The sequence below is a fragment of the Sarcophilus harrisii genome, chromosome 1 (genome assembly GCF_902635505.1).
Source record: "Sarcophilus harrisii chromosome 1, mSarHar1.11, whole genome shotgun sequence".
Lineage (NCBI taxonomy): Eukaryota > Metazoa > Chordata > Mammalia > Dasyuromorphia > Dasyuridae > Sarcophilus > Sarcophilus harrisii.
In genome coordinates, this window is record NC_045426.1 from 686,470,451 (window position 1) to 686,489,283 (window position 18,833).

At 53.1% G+C, this 18,833-nt stretch overlaps 1 protein-coding gene across 2 annotated transcripts in view; it reads right to left on the reverse strand.

Moving 5' to 3' along the window:
- BCL7A (BAF chromatin remodeling complex subunit BCL7A) overlaps positions 1-17,398 on the reverse strand; it is a 33,492-nt gene extending 16,094 nt beyond the window's left edge. The window contains exons 1-2 of one of the 2 annotated variants that reach the window (XM_031948527.1): positions 17,069-17,277; positions 4,620-4,701 (exon numbers count right to left, since the gene is read on the reverse strand). In XM_031948527.1, the coding sequence (XP_031804387.1) occupies positions 4,620-4,701; positions 17,069-17,277 (291 nt within the window). Of the gene's footprint in view, positions 1-4,619; positions 4,702-17,068 lie in introns of both variants that reach the window. The other variant, XM_031948528.1, reaches the window with a different exon arrangement.
- Positions 17,399-18,833: the final 1,435 nt, after the last annotated feature.

Here is an 18,833-nt window from a genome sequence, read left to right on the forward strand (position 1 = left end):
TCCTCTGACCAAGACCATAATGGGTTTCAGGCCTCCTTTTGTCGGCACCGTGAGCCCCTCCCTCCCCTCACAGGTCACCAGCACTGCCCCAATCGCACTTGGCCCCTCCCCCATTCAGACCTTAGATACGAGGTCCATTACCCCCCCACACACACAGTCATCCATTACTTCCGGCCAAATCTCAGCCTTGGGACCATCCCACCACCATCCACCTGGGGCTGCTACAGGCTCACCGGGGCTTTTGCTGCTGCAAGGCTCACGGCCGCCATTCTTACTCAGGGCTGCTCTCCCGAATCCCCCCAAATCCTCCTCCACTGTGAGGGGGCAGCTTGCCTCACATTTTACCAAAAAAAAAAAAACCAAAAGCAACAGTGATATCCTATGTATAGCTTGCTGTCTCCCCAATTTCTGAGAGCAGCTACTGCCTTTGCCTCCTTTTGTCTTCTCAGCATTTATCAAAATGCCTGGCACACAGTAGGCGCTGTTTTGGAACTGAATTGTCTAGAATGGGCTTTCCCTTCACTGTTGCTTCTTAGAATCCTTAAGCTTTCTCCCCAGCTCAGGGGCCACCCTCTCCGGGCAGCTGCCCTGTCCTGCCCCAAATTACCATCTGTTGACTCCTCTGTTCCTATAAGCTCCAGGAGAGCCCTCCTGGGTCCCCAAAGGCTCCCGGGCCTCTTTCAACTCTGTCTGTATCCCCAGCCACTTGGGGAGTGCCTTGAATACAGCAAACACTTACTAAATGCTCACTGACGGATGAAGCTCTGCCATTCTGATAAAAGCACCACAGAAAGCAGACGGACCAGATAAAAAAGGGATTCCCCACCCATCAGGCAGAGATTAAACAAGGGGCAGCGGGATGCGGCGATGGGGAATGGGGATCGGGTGGGGAGGGGCCTCAGAGGCCGCCCAGCCCCTGGCCTGTGAGATGGGCTGGGGCCCAAGGAGCTGTCGAGGATGGGGGGCTCTGAGTAACCGCAACGACGTCAGGGATGGGGGAAACCAACAGCTCCTAAGAGGTGGTGAAGGGTTAGGGTTCTAGGCCTGGGATCAGGAGGACCCCAGTTCAAATCTAGCCTCAGACACCTACAAGCTGGGACAGGTCACTTCATCCTTGTCCACCTCAGTTTCCTCATCTGAACAACGGGGTTAATAAGAGATCCAAATCCCAGGGCTGTGGTGAGGGTCCAATGAATTATGGGAAAGCGCTAAGCGGAGAGCCCGGCACCCAGAAGGCGCTTAATAAATGTGACTGACACCATGCTCCTCCCTTTACCACCTCTCTTCTATACAATCCCTTTGTCTCTACTCCCGCAGCTACAAGAATAACAATAAAAGTGCGTCATCACATTTGATCCTCACAATAACCCTGGTGCTATGATTACGCTCATTTTACAGATGGGGAAACTGAGGCAAACAAGTGGGACACAGAGACCACAGGGCATGCCCATGGCCATACCAGCCCTCGGGTTTTTCGCACTGCAGCCAGAACACTCTCCACCGCGCCACCATAAGCCCTCCGGGGCTCCCACAGCCGACATTATCTCAAGAGCCTTCTGACAGCTTCAGTCCAAGCACCTGACCCTAGACCTGGCCTCCCTCACCACCTGCAGGGGCTCCCTCTCACCCCGGGGTGGTGGGGTCACTCCCTACCCAGCCAGCCCGAGCCCCTGTTCTGGATCACCCAGGCAGGAGGTGGCCAGGCCCAGGGCTCTATCAGTCACACCCCCACTGTCACAGACACTCATGGGGCCACTGACACGAGGGATTCCAGGCAAGTTGTTTACCTCCTCCAGCCTCAGTTTGCTCATCTGTAAAATGGGGACAAACAAGCGCCCCTCCCTCCCGAGTCTGCAGGACACAAAATCAGGCGCTATTACCTCTGAGGCCGCCTCACTCTGCAAATGCCAGCTGTTATCCTTGTTGCCCACATTAATGCCGCCAGGACTACAATCTGGGGGCTGCCCCAGGCTGGTGAGGGAAGGGGACACGGCTGGTCAATCGGCCCACAAGATTGATGAAGGGCTTACAGCATTCTAGGTGTAAGGGATAGACACTCCCAGTCCATAAGCTTACAGAATGGGTCGAAGGCCCCCTGCAGCTGAGGCTGGGAGGGAGTCCACAACACTTATAGTGGCTCTGGACCCCCTCAGTTTTCTCATCTGTCCAATGGGATAATATCACCCAGGGCGGGGAGGTCAAGGGCAGCAGCATCCCAACCCCAGATGCCGTCCTTGATTTACCTATTGAGAACGTCTTCCTTCCCTACCCCACTCAAAAGGGAAGGAAAGACCAACGTCCCCCTTGGGAGCTGAGCAGGGGTGCGTCCGTCTTGTAATCCGCTTTCCCTGGAGAGTGGAAAGGGGTAGTGATGAGAGGGGTCCCTGCTACTGACAGGCTGGTCCCAGCCCATCCTCTGGGCAACCTTCCAGGACGAAGAAACCCTTCCCCAGGGGAGAAGAACCACTCACTTCTGTGGGTGGGGTCTTCTCTCTGCAGGGGAGCTTCCCCCCCAACCAGAGTGAGACACAAGCAAAAAGCCCCCAATGACCCAAGAATAGCAGTTCCTAGAGGGCAGGGTCATCAAACTTTTGTCTTTGTGCTAGGCCCTGAAACAAATGAGCAACAAAAGAAAAGATAAATATAAAGAAAATTGCTTTGTGTTTATTTGTATAAACTTGGATGTTTATCAATGTAACTGATTCTCTGTAGTCTTCCCCAATAGAATATAAGCTCCCCAGGGTCTGAGACTTTCATTTTTATCTCTGTATTTCTAATCCCTAACATAGCACCCAGAAGAGGCTGTTCAGTCATTTTTCAGTCATGCTGGGTTCTTTGTGGCCCCATCTAGGGTTTTCTTGGCAAAGATCATAGAGTGGTTTGCCATTTCCAGCCCATTTTACAGATGGGGAACCACTGAGGCAGAGTTAAGTGACTTGTCCAGAGTTAGTCTGTGTCTGAGGCCGGATTTGAACTCAGGAAGCCGAGTTGTGGTTCTGTGCCCTCTGGCGCCCTCTAGCTAGGTGGAATGTGGTGCGTCCTTAATAAGTGACTATTTTCTTCTTCTAGCCTTTCCCTACCCTTGTTTACAGCCAGCTGCCTGAAATCTCCCAATCCATTGAATACCTGGCTCCCAGTTTTCTCCTCTACTTCATCCTCTGATGTCAACCCCCCAGGCTTTGTGCATGCCCTTCAAGGCCACTTGGGCCAGAGTCTGTACCACCTTTTTAGACAGTGAACCCCCCTGGCTAAAGCCTCCAGATGCCTTCTCAGAAAAAAATGCACAAATCATAGGAGGGAAAGCTAACCACAAGATGAGCCCTGGCATTTATAGAGCATTATGAGGTTTACAAAACACTGAAGTGATTCTCACAACTGCCCTGGGAAACAACGAACACTTACAAGTACAAAGCACGTGGTAATTACTATCTCATTTGACCCTCACAGGTGGGAGGTAGGGGCCCGTTTTCCAGATGAGGAACCCGAGGCAGACAGAGGTGAAGTGACTCACCCAGCGGTCAGCGTCTGTAATTTGAACTTGGGCCTTCCTGACTGAGTCCAACGTTCTTTACAAATGTATCCAAATGTCTAAAATGTTAAGTGTCAAGCTGTATGGCCCAATGGATAAAGTAGTGACCCTAAAATTAAGGGGATCTAAGTTCAAATTGGGCCTCAGACACTTAACACTTTCTAGCTGTGTGATCCTGGGCAAGTCAACCCCAGTTACCTTGCCAAAAATAAATGAATAAAATAAAATAAAAGGGTAACTACCAACAGAAACAATCCCCTAAAGCACAAGCTCTCTGGACCCTTGGCTATTTTTAAGATAAAAGGAGAGCCCAAGAGCAGGAAAGGTGAAAAGCAGGGTAATAGAAACTACTTAAATGGTTGCTGACTTGTGGGCATTCTGAGGGAACAGCCTGGAGGAAGGTGAGAAGGGGCCTTAAGAGATTTATATCTACACTAAGGTGAGAAAGGCCCAACCAAGGGCTTTCGATTTTGCTGGGGGCAAGTGGGCTTCTCCAGAATGGCCACCCCCTCAGTCCATTTAACTGCCTCCACACTGACTACAACAGTCAGGCTGGGCCGCCCTCCATCCCTAGGTAGGCCCCGTTGCTGTGGACCCTGGACCCCGGCTCTCTGCCCACATTGCAACATGCCTTCGAGGACATCTCAAACACTGCTTCCTCCCTAAGTGTTCAGGTCTTGCCCCCATCTCATCTCAAACAGCCCTTGGGTTTCCATAACTTTCTTTAAAGCTATTTACATAATATCTTAAGTATTATGGTCTTTGTCTTGGGAGGCCAGAAATAAGACAGCCTAGACCTAGGAGCAGGCAAGTCTGAATTTAAATTCAGCCCCTACTAGGGGCACGATTTCCTAGGCAGGTTACTTAACCAGGTTGCTGGCTGGCTCATCTGTAAAATGGGGGTCCCTGGAGCACCCAGGTCCTAGGGCTGCTGTGAGGGTCAGTACCCGGTAAGCCCTACCTACATGTTAGTGTCACTCTCATTAATGGTAACTTTTATGCCGTCCCCAGTGCCAAGCCCAGCCTCTTGTACCCACGGGACTTTTAAACACTCCATTGAATCTAAAGGGCAACAGCCAGTCATACTCACGTCATCTACCTTCGGCTCTGTAACGGGGACCCACTTATAGATCCGTAGGGACGTGTCGCCTACAGTCACCCACTTCTTCTCCCTGCGAATAACAGACAAAGAGATGCTGGTTACTTGGGGTCTTCCAGACAGAGTTAGGGACAAGCAGAATCGCCCCCTCCTGCTCTGGCATGCCGGTGCGGGCCCCGGCCAGCGGGCAGGGGGCAGTCCACTGCCTTTACAGTTAACCCTGGAGGAATAACAGGCAAGGACTCCGAAGGACTCCGAAGACCGGAGAGCCACTGACAGTCTGAAGCAGGCAGGACCAGGGAAATTACAACGCAAGACTAAACAACATACACCGGAAGGAGAGAGAACAAGTCTGAGCACGGAGCGATCATGGCGACCCAGCTCGGCCAGACAGAAACTGGAGGAAACCCACCTCCCTCCCTTCATGGCAGAGGTGGGCAATCCTGCCTCTGGAGGCCAGTTTTATCAAATGCTTTCTTTTTAAATTTTTGTTCCATGAGGGATGGCTTACTTGGGAAGGGGAGGGAGAAGGGACAGTGACGTAAAAATGAAAATTTAAAAAAATTAAACAAGGCTAAGCTTCTTGAAGGCAGTTTTTCTATGTAGACATCTAGCTGTACTGGATTGTCAGATGGTTCAGTGGATAGAGCACTAGACCTGAAGTCTGAAAAGTTCAAATCCAGACTGAAATTCACAATAGATGGATTGCCCTAAGCAATTCATTTAACTTATCTGCCTCAATTCTTCCCCCGTAAATTGGGAATAACAATAGCATCCACACCTCCTATCTCCCTAGGGTTGTTGTGAGGATTAATATCTATCAGGTTCTTAACTCAATGTCTGTAATAAACAATAAACATTCATGAAGTGCCTACTATGTGCCAGGCACTGAGCTAAGAGCCAGAGATAAAAAAAAAAAAAAAAAAAAAAAAAAGAGGCAAAATACAGTCCCTGCCCTCAAGGAGCTTACATTCTACAGAGATGACACAATAGTGACACAGATAGGAATATACAGTACCAGAAAGTGATTTTTAAATGATTTCAAGAAGAATTAATAGCCTGGGGCAGGAGATATTCAGAAAAAAGACAACATGGAGGAAGTAGACCCCAAGAGCAGGGAAAGCATTCCTGGCAGGAGGGCCAGCATATGCAAAGGCTTAGAGAAAGGAACTGAAAAACAGCATAGGAGGAACAATTATAATGTGAATTCAGATCGGCAGGACAGCTTAGAACCAGATGGCGAAAGAGTTAAGATGGGGGCAGAGAGGGGAGTTTGTGCCTTGTTCTAAAAGCACAGGAAGCAGCATGGCCAGAGCTTTAGAAAAACCGCCCTTGGGAGCTGTGTGTGACCGGAGCAGAGGGCACAGAGCAAATTAAGGAGCTGGGATACAACCAACCAACGTGTTAATGCTTTGATCACTGATGTGATTTTCTGTTCTACAACGAGCATCTGGCGCATTCTTGAACAGACTCCATTGGCCTGTGTCAAGAGCATGAACTCTCAAGGGGCAGATGGTTTGCTGGGAAATGTAGGTGATAAAAACAAACTAAATATGAATAAAACTCTACTATAATTAATTGGAGGCTCAACAATTTAATCCTAAAGAACAGCTGGGTCAAAGAAGCAATCATAAAACAAAAGAAAACGGCATCAGATAAAAAGCCAATATATCAAAACTTGGGGGATGAAGCTAAAGGGGAAGGGGGTCAGCTATAGGGTGCCGCAGTGGGTGGGGAAGGCTCATATTCCTGAGTCCAAATCTGGCACCAGACACTCACTAGCTGGATAACGCTGAGCAGCTCACCTCCCCCTGTCTGCCTCCATTTCCTCCCCTGTAAAACGAGCTGGAGAGGGAACTGGCTCCAGGATCTTTGCCAAGAAGACCCCAAATGGGGTCACAAAGAGTTGGACACAATTGAAACAAATGAACAACAAAAACGTGAAAATTATGAATAATTTTAAAGGTATTATGATGGGAGGATCAAAGGAAAAGGAAAGTGCTGTTAGAATTATTGATGGGCAGCCAGAAGGGGCTTTGAGGGAGCAGGAGCATTCTAGCCTAATTCTCCCAACATTCTCTTCTTCTGGTTATCTATTCCACCCCCTCCATCTTACATAGGGAGAAACAGAGGCCCAGAGGGGTTAAGAAACAGACAGATAGGTAATAACAGGGGTGGGGCGAGACCTGGGGTCTCAGGAGAACTGAGATGCAAATCCAGTCTCAGAGCTTTGCTAATTGTGTGAGCCTCAGCAAGCTTAGTTTTCCTCATCTGCAAAGTGGGCATAATGGCACCCACAAAATGAGTTCAGCAAAACGCTCTGTAAACCTGCAAGCACTTTATACATAGGTCAGCTAAGATTACTCTGCCGACTACATTGTGACACATGACTGGGGGGAGGCCATCCCCCTGCAGCAGAGAACCTGGGGTCCTTTATCTGGGGTCAACAGAAGGCCCTGGGCACCATGCCCATGGCAGCACTTTGGCTGAAACAGTCCTTAACCAGACCCAACTCAACCCACTTTCATTTGTCATTTGGGTAGGGACCTAAACAGAGGAGATTCAGCCGGAGCTCATCACTATTCCTGCTCCGGCTCTCTGGGGTAGGAAGGGCCTGGGAACTGGGAGACCTGGGAGAGAAAGGGAGAAGGAGAGAGGGAAGGAGAGAGGGAGGGAGAGAGAAAGAAGCGGGGAAGAGAGAGGAAGAGAGAAGAGAGAAAGAGACAGAGAGACAGACAGAGAGGCTCCGAACCTCGGCTTGGCCCTGACCCTGGTGCTTTCTGAAGGGAAACCCAACAGAGCCTCCTGGCTCAGGGGCAGAGGCAGCAGGGCCACAGCTGGGTCAGGAGGAGCTGCTCTGAAACTGCGGCTGATGGGTTCCGCTCCTCCCCCCGCCCCCGCCCCAGAAGACCAGCAGAGGCTGGCCAGATTCTCCAGGAAGGGGCAAGCGGACTGGGTGACCACCAGCAGGCAGACCCCGTGGCAGAAAGAGCGTGTATCTGTCACTGGAGGGCGCCAGTGAAAGCTGTGGCTTGGTTTCGGTGCCCCTGAGGGTCCTGCCACCTCTACAGCCATGGTTCTGCTCTAAATGGGGAATGGAAGAGCAGATCCATGGAAGGACTGTTGTCCAGGACCTCCCAGCAGCCCAGAGCTTGGCACATCGTAGACATCTAATAAATGCTTATTCCTTTCTGCTTTTCCCTCCCCCAAACACAGGTCACTCTAACCCAAACACCATCAAAGCTTCCTCAGGTCCTTAAAACAGATTCAGGCTGGCAGAAGAGGGCTCCAGCTGGGACATCAGGGCGTGGAAACAGGTAACATTTATAAGGAGATTCTGGGGCTTTGGCCAATTCAGCCATCACTCACAAAAGTGCCAGTGGGCATAGGGATAATCGGGAGGTACGAGGAAAGGCAGACGCTGGTCCCAGCCCCAAGTTTACATTCTGAAGAGGAAGACGAGGTGAAATGTTAGTTATATCTGAGATAACCAAAGGGACAACTAGTAGCCCAGTGATTAGAGTGCCAGGGCCGGGGACTGGCAGACACCTGGGCAAATCACTTCACCCTGTTTGCTGCCTCAGTTTCCCCACCTGTAAAAAATGCCAAACCCACGCCAGCATCTTTGCCAACAGAAGCCCAGACAGGTCCCGAAGAGCCGGACACAAGGCATTCGCCCTCGGGGGGACAAGGGAGTCCTCCAACAGAGGGTAGGGTTTCAGAGGCATTTCGGAGAAGAGGAAACAAGGTAACAGTGCATGTAACCTGAGGTCTGCCCACAGCAAACAGTCGGCTATAGCCACACAGACACAGTGTCTGAAATGGGAGCCCGAATCCAGGCCTTCCAGACCCCAAAGGCAGCAAAGGTGAAGAGGAAAATTAATCAGCTCAATCCAAGAAAGGACCCCCCTGCCCGGCCCTGCTTTGTCCAAGTTTCCAAACTAATTCAATGAGCGTTTATTAAATACCTTCTACGTACCATAGACTGTGTTAAGTACTTTACAAATATCTCACTGGATTCTCACCACCACCCCAGGAGGCAGGTGCTGCTATTACCCCCATTTTACAACTGAGGAAACTGAGGTAAACAGAGGTCAAGGGACTTGCTCGGGGTCACACAGCTACCAAGGGTCTGAGGCTGGATATGAACTCAGATCTTTCTGATGGCAGGCCCAGAGCTCTAACTGCTGGGTCTGTGATTTCAATAATGGAGGAGATGCCCAGGAAGAAGGTTATTCAAGCAACAGAGTCCTAGAGACCTGCCAGGATCAGCGATATCAAAGTCACATAGAAACGAAGGCTGGCCACAGAGTGACCAAGAAACCACAATTTAACATTCTCTCTGCTGGGCTGTATTTGTTTGTGGTGTTAAATATTTCTCAGTTTCATTTTAATCTGATTTGGGCTGCCCTGGGTCCAGGATTGGGTCCTGGTTCTGAAGTTCCAGCCCCACTAGGAAGGTGCCACGAGAGCCAGCAAGGGTGGGATGAGGGATGGGCGATGGGGAGGGCAGACTCCAGAACCACTGCAAGGCCACAGACACCCACAAGGGTGCCTCTCCCTGCAGAAAGGCACAAATGGAGGGAGCCCTGTCACTGGCATCAGTGCCCTCGGGGGGACCCCCAGAGTCAATGAATCCAGCCCCCCTCCCCGTTATAGAGGAAACGGAGGCCCACCGAAGGGAGGCAGTTTGTGCAGGGCCACGTGGGTCACAGGCAGCTGAGCGGCTGAGCCGGCCTTTGAAACCACATCCCTCAAATCAAAATCCAGCCCCACTTCTGCTGCCTCAGGCAGCACAAAGTCCAAATGGCAGAGAGTTTTTAAAGATTAAAAAAGAACAAACAAAAAGCCCAAACTGACTGACTTAATTAACTCCATTATTCAAAACACGCTTAAAAACAAAAACAGTAACAACAAATTTAAAAAACACTCCCTAAAACAACTTTGGATGCTGCAAGTGAGAGTGACAGAATTTTCTCCTCTCTCTTTCTCTTTTCCTTTCTCTCCCCTATCTGTTTCTTACTCCTCTCTGTGCCCATCCTTTCTCTCTCTCCTCCTTCCCCCCCTTTCTCTTTCTCTCCCCTATCTTTCTTGCTCCTTTCTCTCCCTCCCTCTACCATGCCCCAGTTCTCTTTCTCTTTTCTTTTCTCTACTCTGTTTCTTGCTCCTCTCTCTGTGTCCATCCTCTCTCTGTGTGTCTCTCTCTCCCCGTTTTGTCTTTCTTTCTTTCCCTCTCCCCACTCTCTTTCTTGCTCCTTTCTCTCCCTCCCTCCACACCCTCTCTCTCTTTCTCTTTTCTTTTCTCTCCCCTATCTGTTTCTTGCACTTCTGTGTCCATCCTCCCCCCCCCCACCTTGGTCTCTTTCTCTTTCCCTTTCTCTCCCCTATCTGTTTCTTGCTCTTCTCTGTGTCCATCCTCTCTCTCTCTCCCTGTGTCCCTCCTCTCTATCTCTGTCTCCCTTCTCCTTTTTCTTTCTCTCCTTTCACGATCTCATGATGCTGCCTGTTTTTCTTCCCTTTAAAATAAACATAAAAAGAACTTGCAAAAAGAACATTTTTACAACATTTTACAATTCTCCAAGGTCAAAGGGACCATTTATCTTAGGGCCATGTAGTCCAATATCGTGTCCAATGCCTCCAGGGGCCCAGTGGAAAAACAAAAACTCAAATCCTGCTGGAGACACTTACTTACCTCAATTTCCTCAACTGTAAAATGGGACAAATTGGGGTAGTGTTTGTAAAATGCTTTGCAAGCCTGGAAACCCCTATAAATGCTAGCTATTTTACCTCAAAAAACAAGTCATTTGACAAGTCACTAGGGCCTGGACCAGTGCCCAAAGCTTCCAATTCCACATTCAAGGCTCTTCAAACTCCTGACAACATTGCCCCTTTTGATCAACAATGAGCTTTCTCAACAAACATCCTTGCTTATTACACAGTGTATGGTTGCCCTCATTTTTACAAAGGAGAAAACTGAGTCAGGTCCATTCAGACACAGGAAGTGAGCCACAAAGATCAGAAAGTATCTGAATCTGGACTTCCCGGACCCAAAATCCACTTCACCAGAGCAGGTCCATGTATCGCCCAATTATACCCCCAACTATCTAAGCCACAGATGAAAACCCACAAATATTTACTAATTTAAAAAAATTTTTATTGATATCTCTTTTAAAAGCATCACCATAACTTGCCGCAGGATCCTTTTCTCCCCTTTCCAGAGAGTTAGCCCATATTTTTAAAAAGTATTTTTATAAAGATTTTTAAAAAATGAAAATTAAAATAATCAGCTTAAAAAATCGATATATCCAAAAAAAATCTGAAAATTTGTGCAATGGAATGGAATTCCATTTGGGTCATCCTATCTCTACAAAAGGGTGGGCTGGAGTGTATGTGGGGGGAGATCTTCTCACAGCTTTTCCATGGGGTCAGACTTTATTTTTCTAATTTTGGAATACTTGATTTGGATTTCTGGTGACTGTTCTTTTTATACCGTGTGGACTGTTTTTTCAGCTCCTCTCATCTACCTGCATCATTTTGGGCTTCTCTCTTCACCCCACATTTCTTCCAGCAACGTCACATTCCCCAAATCTACCACAACTTATTTATCCATTCCCCAGTCAATGGGCATCCACTCAATTTCCAATTTTTGCGGACACAAAAAGAACTGCTATAAATATTTTGGTGTAAAGACCACCTTTCTTCAATAAGCATTTACTGATAGCCTACTATGTGCCAGGCACCAGAGATACACAGAGAAACAGGAAAAACAAGTCCTTTCCTCAGGAAGCCTACATTCTACTGAGAAATACACCACATAAATTGCTAGTTAAGTACAAGATAAATTTTCTCTCCCAACAATCAAACTCCAAAGGGGGGATTGGAGGGGATAGAAAGAAACTTGATAATTTGAGGAGAGATCATGAATTACCAAGGGAATCAGGATTCTCTCTGAGAGGACTCCCCCCAATTTGGGAAGTTTGAAAGAGAAATAGAAGTGCATAGCACTGGCTCCCTCTTACCTCTGAGATCCAATATCAATTCTCACGTTTGTCCCTTTCACAACTTTGATCCCTAATCCAGTTTTACTATATATCATTCCTTTCATGAAACCCACCAATCTTTGCTACTCTACTCCCCCACCTCTGTGCCTTTGCAGATGGCTGGGAGGCCCTCCCCTGCCCCCAACCTTTTAAGAATCCTTAGTTTCCATCTCCCAAATACCCTAGTTATGTTGTTTAGACTTTTATAATATTGTATGTGCTGTCTCTCTGGAAAGAAGGAGAGCTTCCTGAGGGCAGGGACCATTTCATTTTTGTCTTTATATTCTCTAGCATCTAATAGGTGTTTTCTGAGACTGAAGGAAAAGAGGGGAGCAGGGAAGGAGGAAGGAAGGAAAAGAAAGAAAGAAAAGGAAAGAAAGAAAAAAGGAAAGGAGGAAGGAAAGAAAGGGAAGAAAAGAGGGAAGGAGGGAGAGAGAGAGAGATTGATTATGGGGAGGGAGGAAGAAGGAGGGAGAAAGAAAGAGAAAGAAGGGAGGAAGGATCTCAAGTGGCCAACTCCAAAGACCTGGGCAAATAACCGGCAGAGACTTTGGTAAATAAGTCCGGGCCAGAGAGTGACCAGAGCCTGAGGCTCTGGCCTGTCTGTTAGGAAAAGGGACTCGGCTTCAAGCAGCCAAGGCTGGTTTCGGGCAGAGAGCTCCCCGTGTGCTCCCGGCTGGCAGAGCTGGATGCCCCGAGTTTCCTTTGCTTCCCTGAGTCTGGGCCCCCGTGCTCAGCCAAAGGAGCCCGGTGACCGACCCCCCCAGCCAAGAATCCCCCCCCCATTCTCCGCCCTTTCATTCATTCCCCAAATCTCCAAAGCCGGAGCTCAGAAACCGTTTCTCCTCCTGCCGTTTGGGGAGTTTATTTTTAAAGTCGCAGCCATGAGTGCTCCACGCCCGGCAGATGCTGCGGCAGTGTGTTACAAACACACGTTGCCAAATGCGCCCATGGGACTTGGGAGGAGAGAGTGCGCTCCCAGGGAGGGGCAAAGGCCCCGAAGACCGAGGCCCCAGCAGGGACCAGAATGGAAAGGGAGGATCTGAGGCAGAAGGTCAGAGAGAGACCGAGAGGCTGAGACCAAGAGAGACGGGGGAGAGACAAAGGAAGGGAGAGCAAGCATTTATTAAGCGCTTACTATGTGCTAGGCCCCAGGAGAAGAGACTAAAATGGAAAGACAGGGAGGCTCGGAGGGGGAGAAACAAGGGCTGAGGCTTGGGTGGAGAGAGCAAATTAGGCCGAGGGAGAGAGACAGAGAGGAAGAGAAAGGGAAAGAGACAGGGAGAGACAGACAGAGAGAGAAAGACAGAGAGAGGGGGAGGGAGGGAGAACCAGGGGCAGGAGACAAAGAGAGCCGAGCTGAGACTGGGCCAGAGCAGAGACACAATCAGAGACAGAGTGGAGACTGGGGGAGGGGAGGAGTGAAAGAAGGAGAGAGACAGGAAAGAGACGGTAAGAAAGGAGGAGGGAGAGAGGGATCTGAGTCTGAGCCAAGAGGTCAAGGGTGGGGGAGAGAGGCAGGCGGACAGAGGCCGGCCCAGTGCCGGAGGCAGGGCCCCGGGCGCTGGGCCAGGGCAGGGGCAGACAAAGAGCCGGGAACAGACGGGACCCAAGAGAGAGCTGAAACCCACAGACTCCAACCCCAGGCCTGAGGACCCCCAGGGGGACAAAGGGCCCCGGGCAGAAGGGAGGGGAGGGGAGGCATTGGGCCAGGGTGGGGCAATGGCACACAAATCACTAAGTCCAGCCACGGGGTGAAAACACCAAAATCGAGTCCAGTGGGCACAACTGGCAAAACCCTGGGAACCGCCGAGACCTCCTGCCAGGCCGGGACTCCACCTGTGCTACTTCCTGAAACTGAGCACCTGAGAACAAGCCTGCTCTGTGCCAGGCTCTCCCTGACCCCCAGGACGGCCGGGCCTCCCACAAAAGGGCTGCCGGAGCCCCCGGCTCAGAGGAGGTCCTTTCCAGGAACAACAGCCTCTCTTGCCCTAAGTGCCCATCTGACCTTGGCCGGGAGCCCCGATGCCGCATGACCCCCACACACAGACCTGCTGACTCAAAGAGAGTTCTGTGCCCCAAGAAGGGAATGTTGTGGCACACAAAGGGGCTTTTCTTCCCCTGGCACTCCCAGGAAGCTTGGCCCTCTCCAAGCCTCAGCAGGGCCTTGGCCCTATTCATCCAGTAGTTCCCAAACCACTGGTTGCAGGGTCCTTGAGGGGACCCCCCAGCCTGGGATTTGGAGTGGGAAGGTTTGGTCCTCACCATCTCCAAGCACACCCCAGCCACTACCTTTCCAATTCTTTCCCTTCGTTCAAAGCTCTTCTAGCAGCCCCTCCTGATCCTCCTCATGGACAGCATTCTCTCCCTCCTGGAATTATCTTGTATTTCCCATCGACTATGAGCTCTGCTGAGACGGGCACTTAGTGCTTGCCGAATCACAGGACGGCAGACTCAGGGCTGAAATCACCCTTGGAGATCGTCCAAGGGATCGGAGCTTGGAGCTGAAAGGGACTTCAGAAATCATCTATCCCCATCCCCACATCATTCTGCAGAAAAGGAAACTGAGGCCCAGGGAATAGAAGTCACTTGGCCAAGGTCGAGTGTGGGGGGGGGGGGGGGGCATCAAAGAGACAGCACAGAATGAGTTCCTAGAGAATAGGGTTTCAAGCTGGGCCATTAGCACTAAGTTAGTCCAACCCTATTACCATCCAGGCGATGAAGTGAGGGGACCTCAATGACCCTGGGTCATCTAGACAGTACCGACCAAGTTCTCTGCTCCAATCCCAGCTGTCTTCCCACCATATCAACCCTTCCTCTTGTTGCAAAGAAAAGGAAAGTAGGGAACAGAGGTTGAAAACCCTAAAAAAAAAAATTCCTCTCCCAAAAATAGCTCCATCTGGCCTTCCCCGCCCCGAGAGCCAGCTCTGGGAACATTCAGACCCAACTCCAAAGGAAACGGGTCTGGGCCTGGTCCGGGGTACAGCTGTCTGCTGTTTACTTCCCGAATGGCCGACCAAAGGCAGCTTGGGCCAGTGCCACCCCTCTGATCTTTAACAGAGCCTTTCACAGAACCATTCTGCCTCTCTGGAGACCCCCGGCTCTTCTCTCCCTCATCCTCCAACCCGCTGGAATTGGGTCTGGTCTCCCTCTCCAAGGGCTGGGCCACCATCTTGGTTCGTTTGTCCCTGCAGTCATCTTCTGGTAGTGTTGCACACCACCGAGGTTCTGGATTGTGGAGATGCCGTTGTGGGCTTGCAGAAGGAAATGGGGTGCTGGGCCTTGCCCTGGAGACAGGAGAGCCAAAGGAGGCAGGTCCCCGCGGCCACCGCTTGCAGGCCCAACAGCGACCAGACCAGGTGTTCCAAAAAGACAGGACCCAACACCGAGGAATTACAAACGGCCTCTCAGTCCCGAGCCTGGCTGGGCTACAAACCACGCACCCCGCTCCCACAAAGGATGGCGATGGGGGGAAGAGTCTGGAGGAACTGGGCCCACTGGGGAAACTCATCTTCCCTCTCTCCACAAGGTAACCAGACAAAACAAAACTGAGTTAGGGCGGAGAACCAGCCTCAAGCCCAGATCCCAAAAAACCCCAAAAGACAAGTAGCCAGGCCCGAGAGGACGGGAGGTCTAGCTCTGACCCCTGGATTAAGTCTAAGAGGAAAATAAACATTCCCCGAGCGGGCTGAACTCTGGGGTGGGCACCGAGTTGAAGTGAGGGCGGCCCATCTGCCCTTGTGCAGGCAGCTGGTGAGCCCCGCTAGGGCGCTCAGAGTCTGATAAGTAACCAGCTGGAGCAGCTGTCAGCTTGCCGGGGCCCCTGGCGTCCTTCTTCTGAAGGGGGAGGGTGGACGGTGCACTCGGCGGGCCTGTACGTGCATGCACTGAGAAAGGTGATGGGCTCGGGGGGCTCGGAGTCCATTTCTTCCAGCGGAGGGTGACGGATGAGGGGACCCGGAGACGGGAGACTTCTCTTTGGGGAAAACTTTCCCATCTGACCAAGCCACCAAATCATGCAACAGAAGGTTCCCAATTGGGGCCAGGCTGTGTTTTTTGTAATCATTTCATGGGGACGCGTTTCGGGAATTTGTTAATCCCGGAGAACCAGGGCTGAGTCAGAACGGCCGGGAACGGCCGGGCCGCGCAGCCCCGCTCGCGGTTCTGAACATTCTTTGTCCCCTGGCAAGCCGAATCAGCCCATTGTCCCGGCATCTGGCCACTGCGCGGCCGCCCGTTTCAATAGGAGGGCTCGGAGCACGTGGGCCTTATTGATTCTTCTTCTTCTTTTGGTTGGGTCTGGCCCACGAGAGGACTCCCAACTTCTGACAGCCTCCGAGGGAGCGCGAACCTCGCAGCGCTGAGAGGGAGGCCCCGGGGGCCGCGACGGGAGAGGAGACTCGGGAAAAGAACGCCAGAGCCCAAACTTGTCAGCCAAGCTCAAGCTGCCGTCCGCGTGTTTACATAGAGGTCAAAACATCCCGAAACACGGAGAGATCCCTCCGGAGAACTTCTGGGAACTCTCCTCCTCCCAGCCCACGGGCCCGGGGGGAGGGGGCCACCAACTCCATGGGAAAGCAAAGTTCAAACGGGGGGCGCGCGGGGAGGCTGGCACGCAAGGGGGCGTCCCACCCCCCCCCCACCCCCCGGCTGGGGCCAAACCAGCCCAGGTTAACAATAAGTTTCATTCCGCGCCGAGCGGCGCCTCTCTTCGGACCGGGCGGCCGCCCCCCAGTGATAGTCCGGGGGGGCCAAGTAGCTGTGTCGGAGCGCATCCTTTCCGGGACAAAAGCGGCGTGCAGGACGCGGGCGGACGTTTCTCCGGCCTCCCTCCCTCCCTCCCGCTCGCTCCCCCTCCGAAAGCGCTAAATTTGAACGGCTCGCGCTCCGCGGCGCGGGCAGACTGCGGGGCGCCGGCGGGGGAGGGGCGTCCCCCCACCCGGCGGCACAATGGAGCCCCAGCCTCGCCGCCCGGCAGCGGCGCATCCCGCCCGGGCCCGCCGCCGCCGCCGCCGCCGCCGCCGCCGCACAAAAAAGCAGCTTTCATGTGACTCGCAGAAAGCGAATGGCTTTGGTCCAGCCCTGGCTTCTCCCTGCCGCCGGCCGCCGCTGCCTGCCCTGGGAGCGGTCCTGGCTGCGGGCTGTGGCTGCGCACGGCTGGCCTCTGGCGCTGCGCGCGCCAGGTGGGGCGGGAGCAGCCCGAACCGCGGCGCGAGCGCACCTGGGGCAGCGCGCGGGCGGCGGCGGCGCCCCCTGGGCAGGTGACCCGGGCTCGGCCGGGCTCGCGCGTCCTCCCGCCTCCCGGGCACCCTCACGCGCGCACACTCACTCACGCGCGCACGCCCGGCCGGCCGGCTCGCGCGGCCCCCCTCCCTCCCCCGGGGGGCCGCCCCCCCTTACCATTTGCGCACTTTCTCGATGGCCGCCATGACCCTCTTGATATCATCTTTGGCCCGGCTCCTGGTCTCGGCTCGGACCGACCGGCCCGACATGGTGCTGGCTAGGCGAGCGAGGCTGCTGGAGCGCGCCCTGGCCCTTCTCGCGTTCCCCTCCTCAGCCGCGCACTCCCTCGCACGCACACACACACACACACACACACATGCATGCATCCACACACTCACTCACACACGCGCACCCATACACGCGCTCCCGCACGCACTCACTCACACACACACACACATACAGACACACAAAGCCTGCTGCCGCCGCTCGCTCCGGGCCCAGTGCGCAGGCGCCCAGCGGCGGCGGCGGCGGCGGGAGGAGCAGCCGCAGCGGCGGCGGCGGCGGCGGCTCCGGACGGCGGCGGCAGAGGCAGCAGCGAGCAGGGGCACCGGCCCGGGCCGGAGGGAAGGGGAGCTCCCGCGCTCCGGGGACGCGCGCCAGCCAAGTTCTCGGGCGTGCGACGCCCCGGGGCCGCCGCATTTCCCTCCCCCATAATAAATACATCAATAAGTGGGCATTATGAGGGCTTTGCGCCGGGAGGGGGTGGCCCCCACTTCGTCCTGCCCCTCGCCCCCTGCAGGAGGCCCCTTTTGACAAGGTCACCGCAACTCCCTGCGCCCCCAGATCGGAGCCAACCTCGCCGCGAGCCTGGGGGGGGGGGGGGAAGGGGGAGGGGAGGCCCCGACGCGGCTGCACGCGGCATCTCCCACCTCCCCTCGCCCCCCCCCCACGCCATATCTTTCCTCAAAAGCGCCCGGAGCGAGCGCTCCCGCAGGCTGCTTTCTAGCCTCGGGATGCCCGCGCCCCGTGGGCTCTCCTTGCACTCCGGGGGACGCGGACTCCTCTCTTCCCAGCCCCCGCTTGCTTGCCTTCTCCAGGCAGGATTACTGCGAGTTCCCCGCGGGGCCTTTTCCACGTCTGGAGGCCGGAAGCTGCACTCGTGGGACCTCAACTTCACGTGGGAAATAGTCCCAGCCGTTTGGAACCCTTTGTGTAAAGAGAAGGGCAAAGAAAGAAAAGTGCCCCCTCTCCCCCACTTTATCCCGTTCTCGAAAGAACTGGGATCATCCCTGGCCGAGAGCTCCCATCCAGGACCTTTACCTCGCTGTTTCAACAGCTTCTGAACCAGAAACACTCACACACACACTCACACCCGGAATCGCGAGCTGTGCCGCGAGCCATCGGGCCAAGAATCGTGGCCAGACAATTTGTCCGTTGTCTCTTTCCACTGGAGATCTGGGGGGAAAGGGGCCCTCCTGAAATTTTTGCTTCGTGGCCCAGAATTTAAAGTTAGGTCAGTAATGGGAACGGCTCGATGTCGAGAGGCAGTCTGGTCTGTCAGCGAGAGTGCTAGGAAGGAAATCTCTGGCACCAACCTGAGGAGCTTGGGCTTTAGGTGCTCACAGCTGGGAGGGAGCTGCAAGGCCCCTGCGTCCAGCTCCCTCGTTTTAGAGAGAAGGAATCCAAGAACCAGGAGAGGTTCTGCTCTTTCCGCACTGCAGTACACAGGGGCTTGCTTATCTTCCTGTTCTTGGTTTCCCCATTTGGGAAAGCAGGATTAACACCCACCATGGTGATGGAATGCATTCTCTTCCTCACCACCTCTTGTAGATTGTAGCTCCATTCCAGGCTCGTCGGCTGAGCGCCACTTCCTAAAAAAGAACCCTCCTGATCCTCCCGCCTCAACCCATGAAAATGAAATTTTCGCTTATCTGGGTAGATG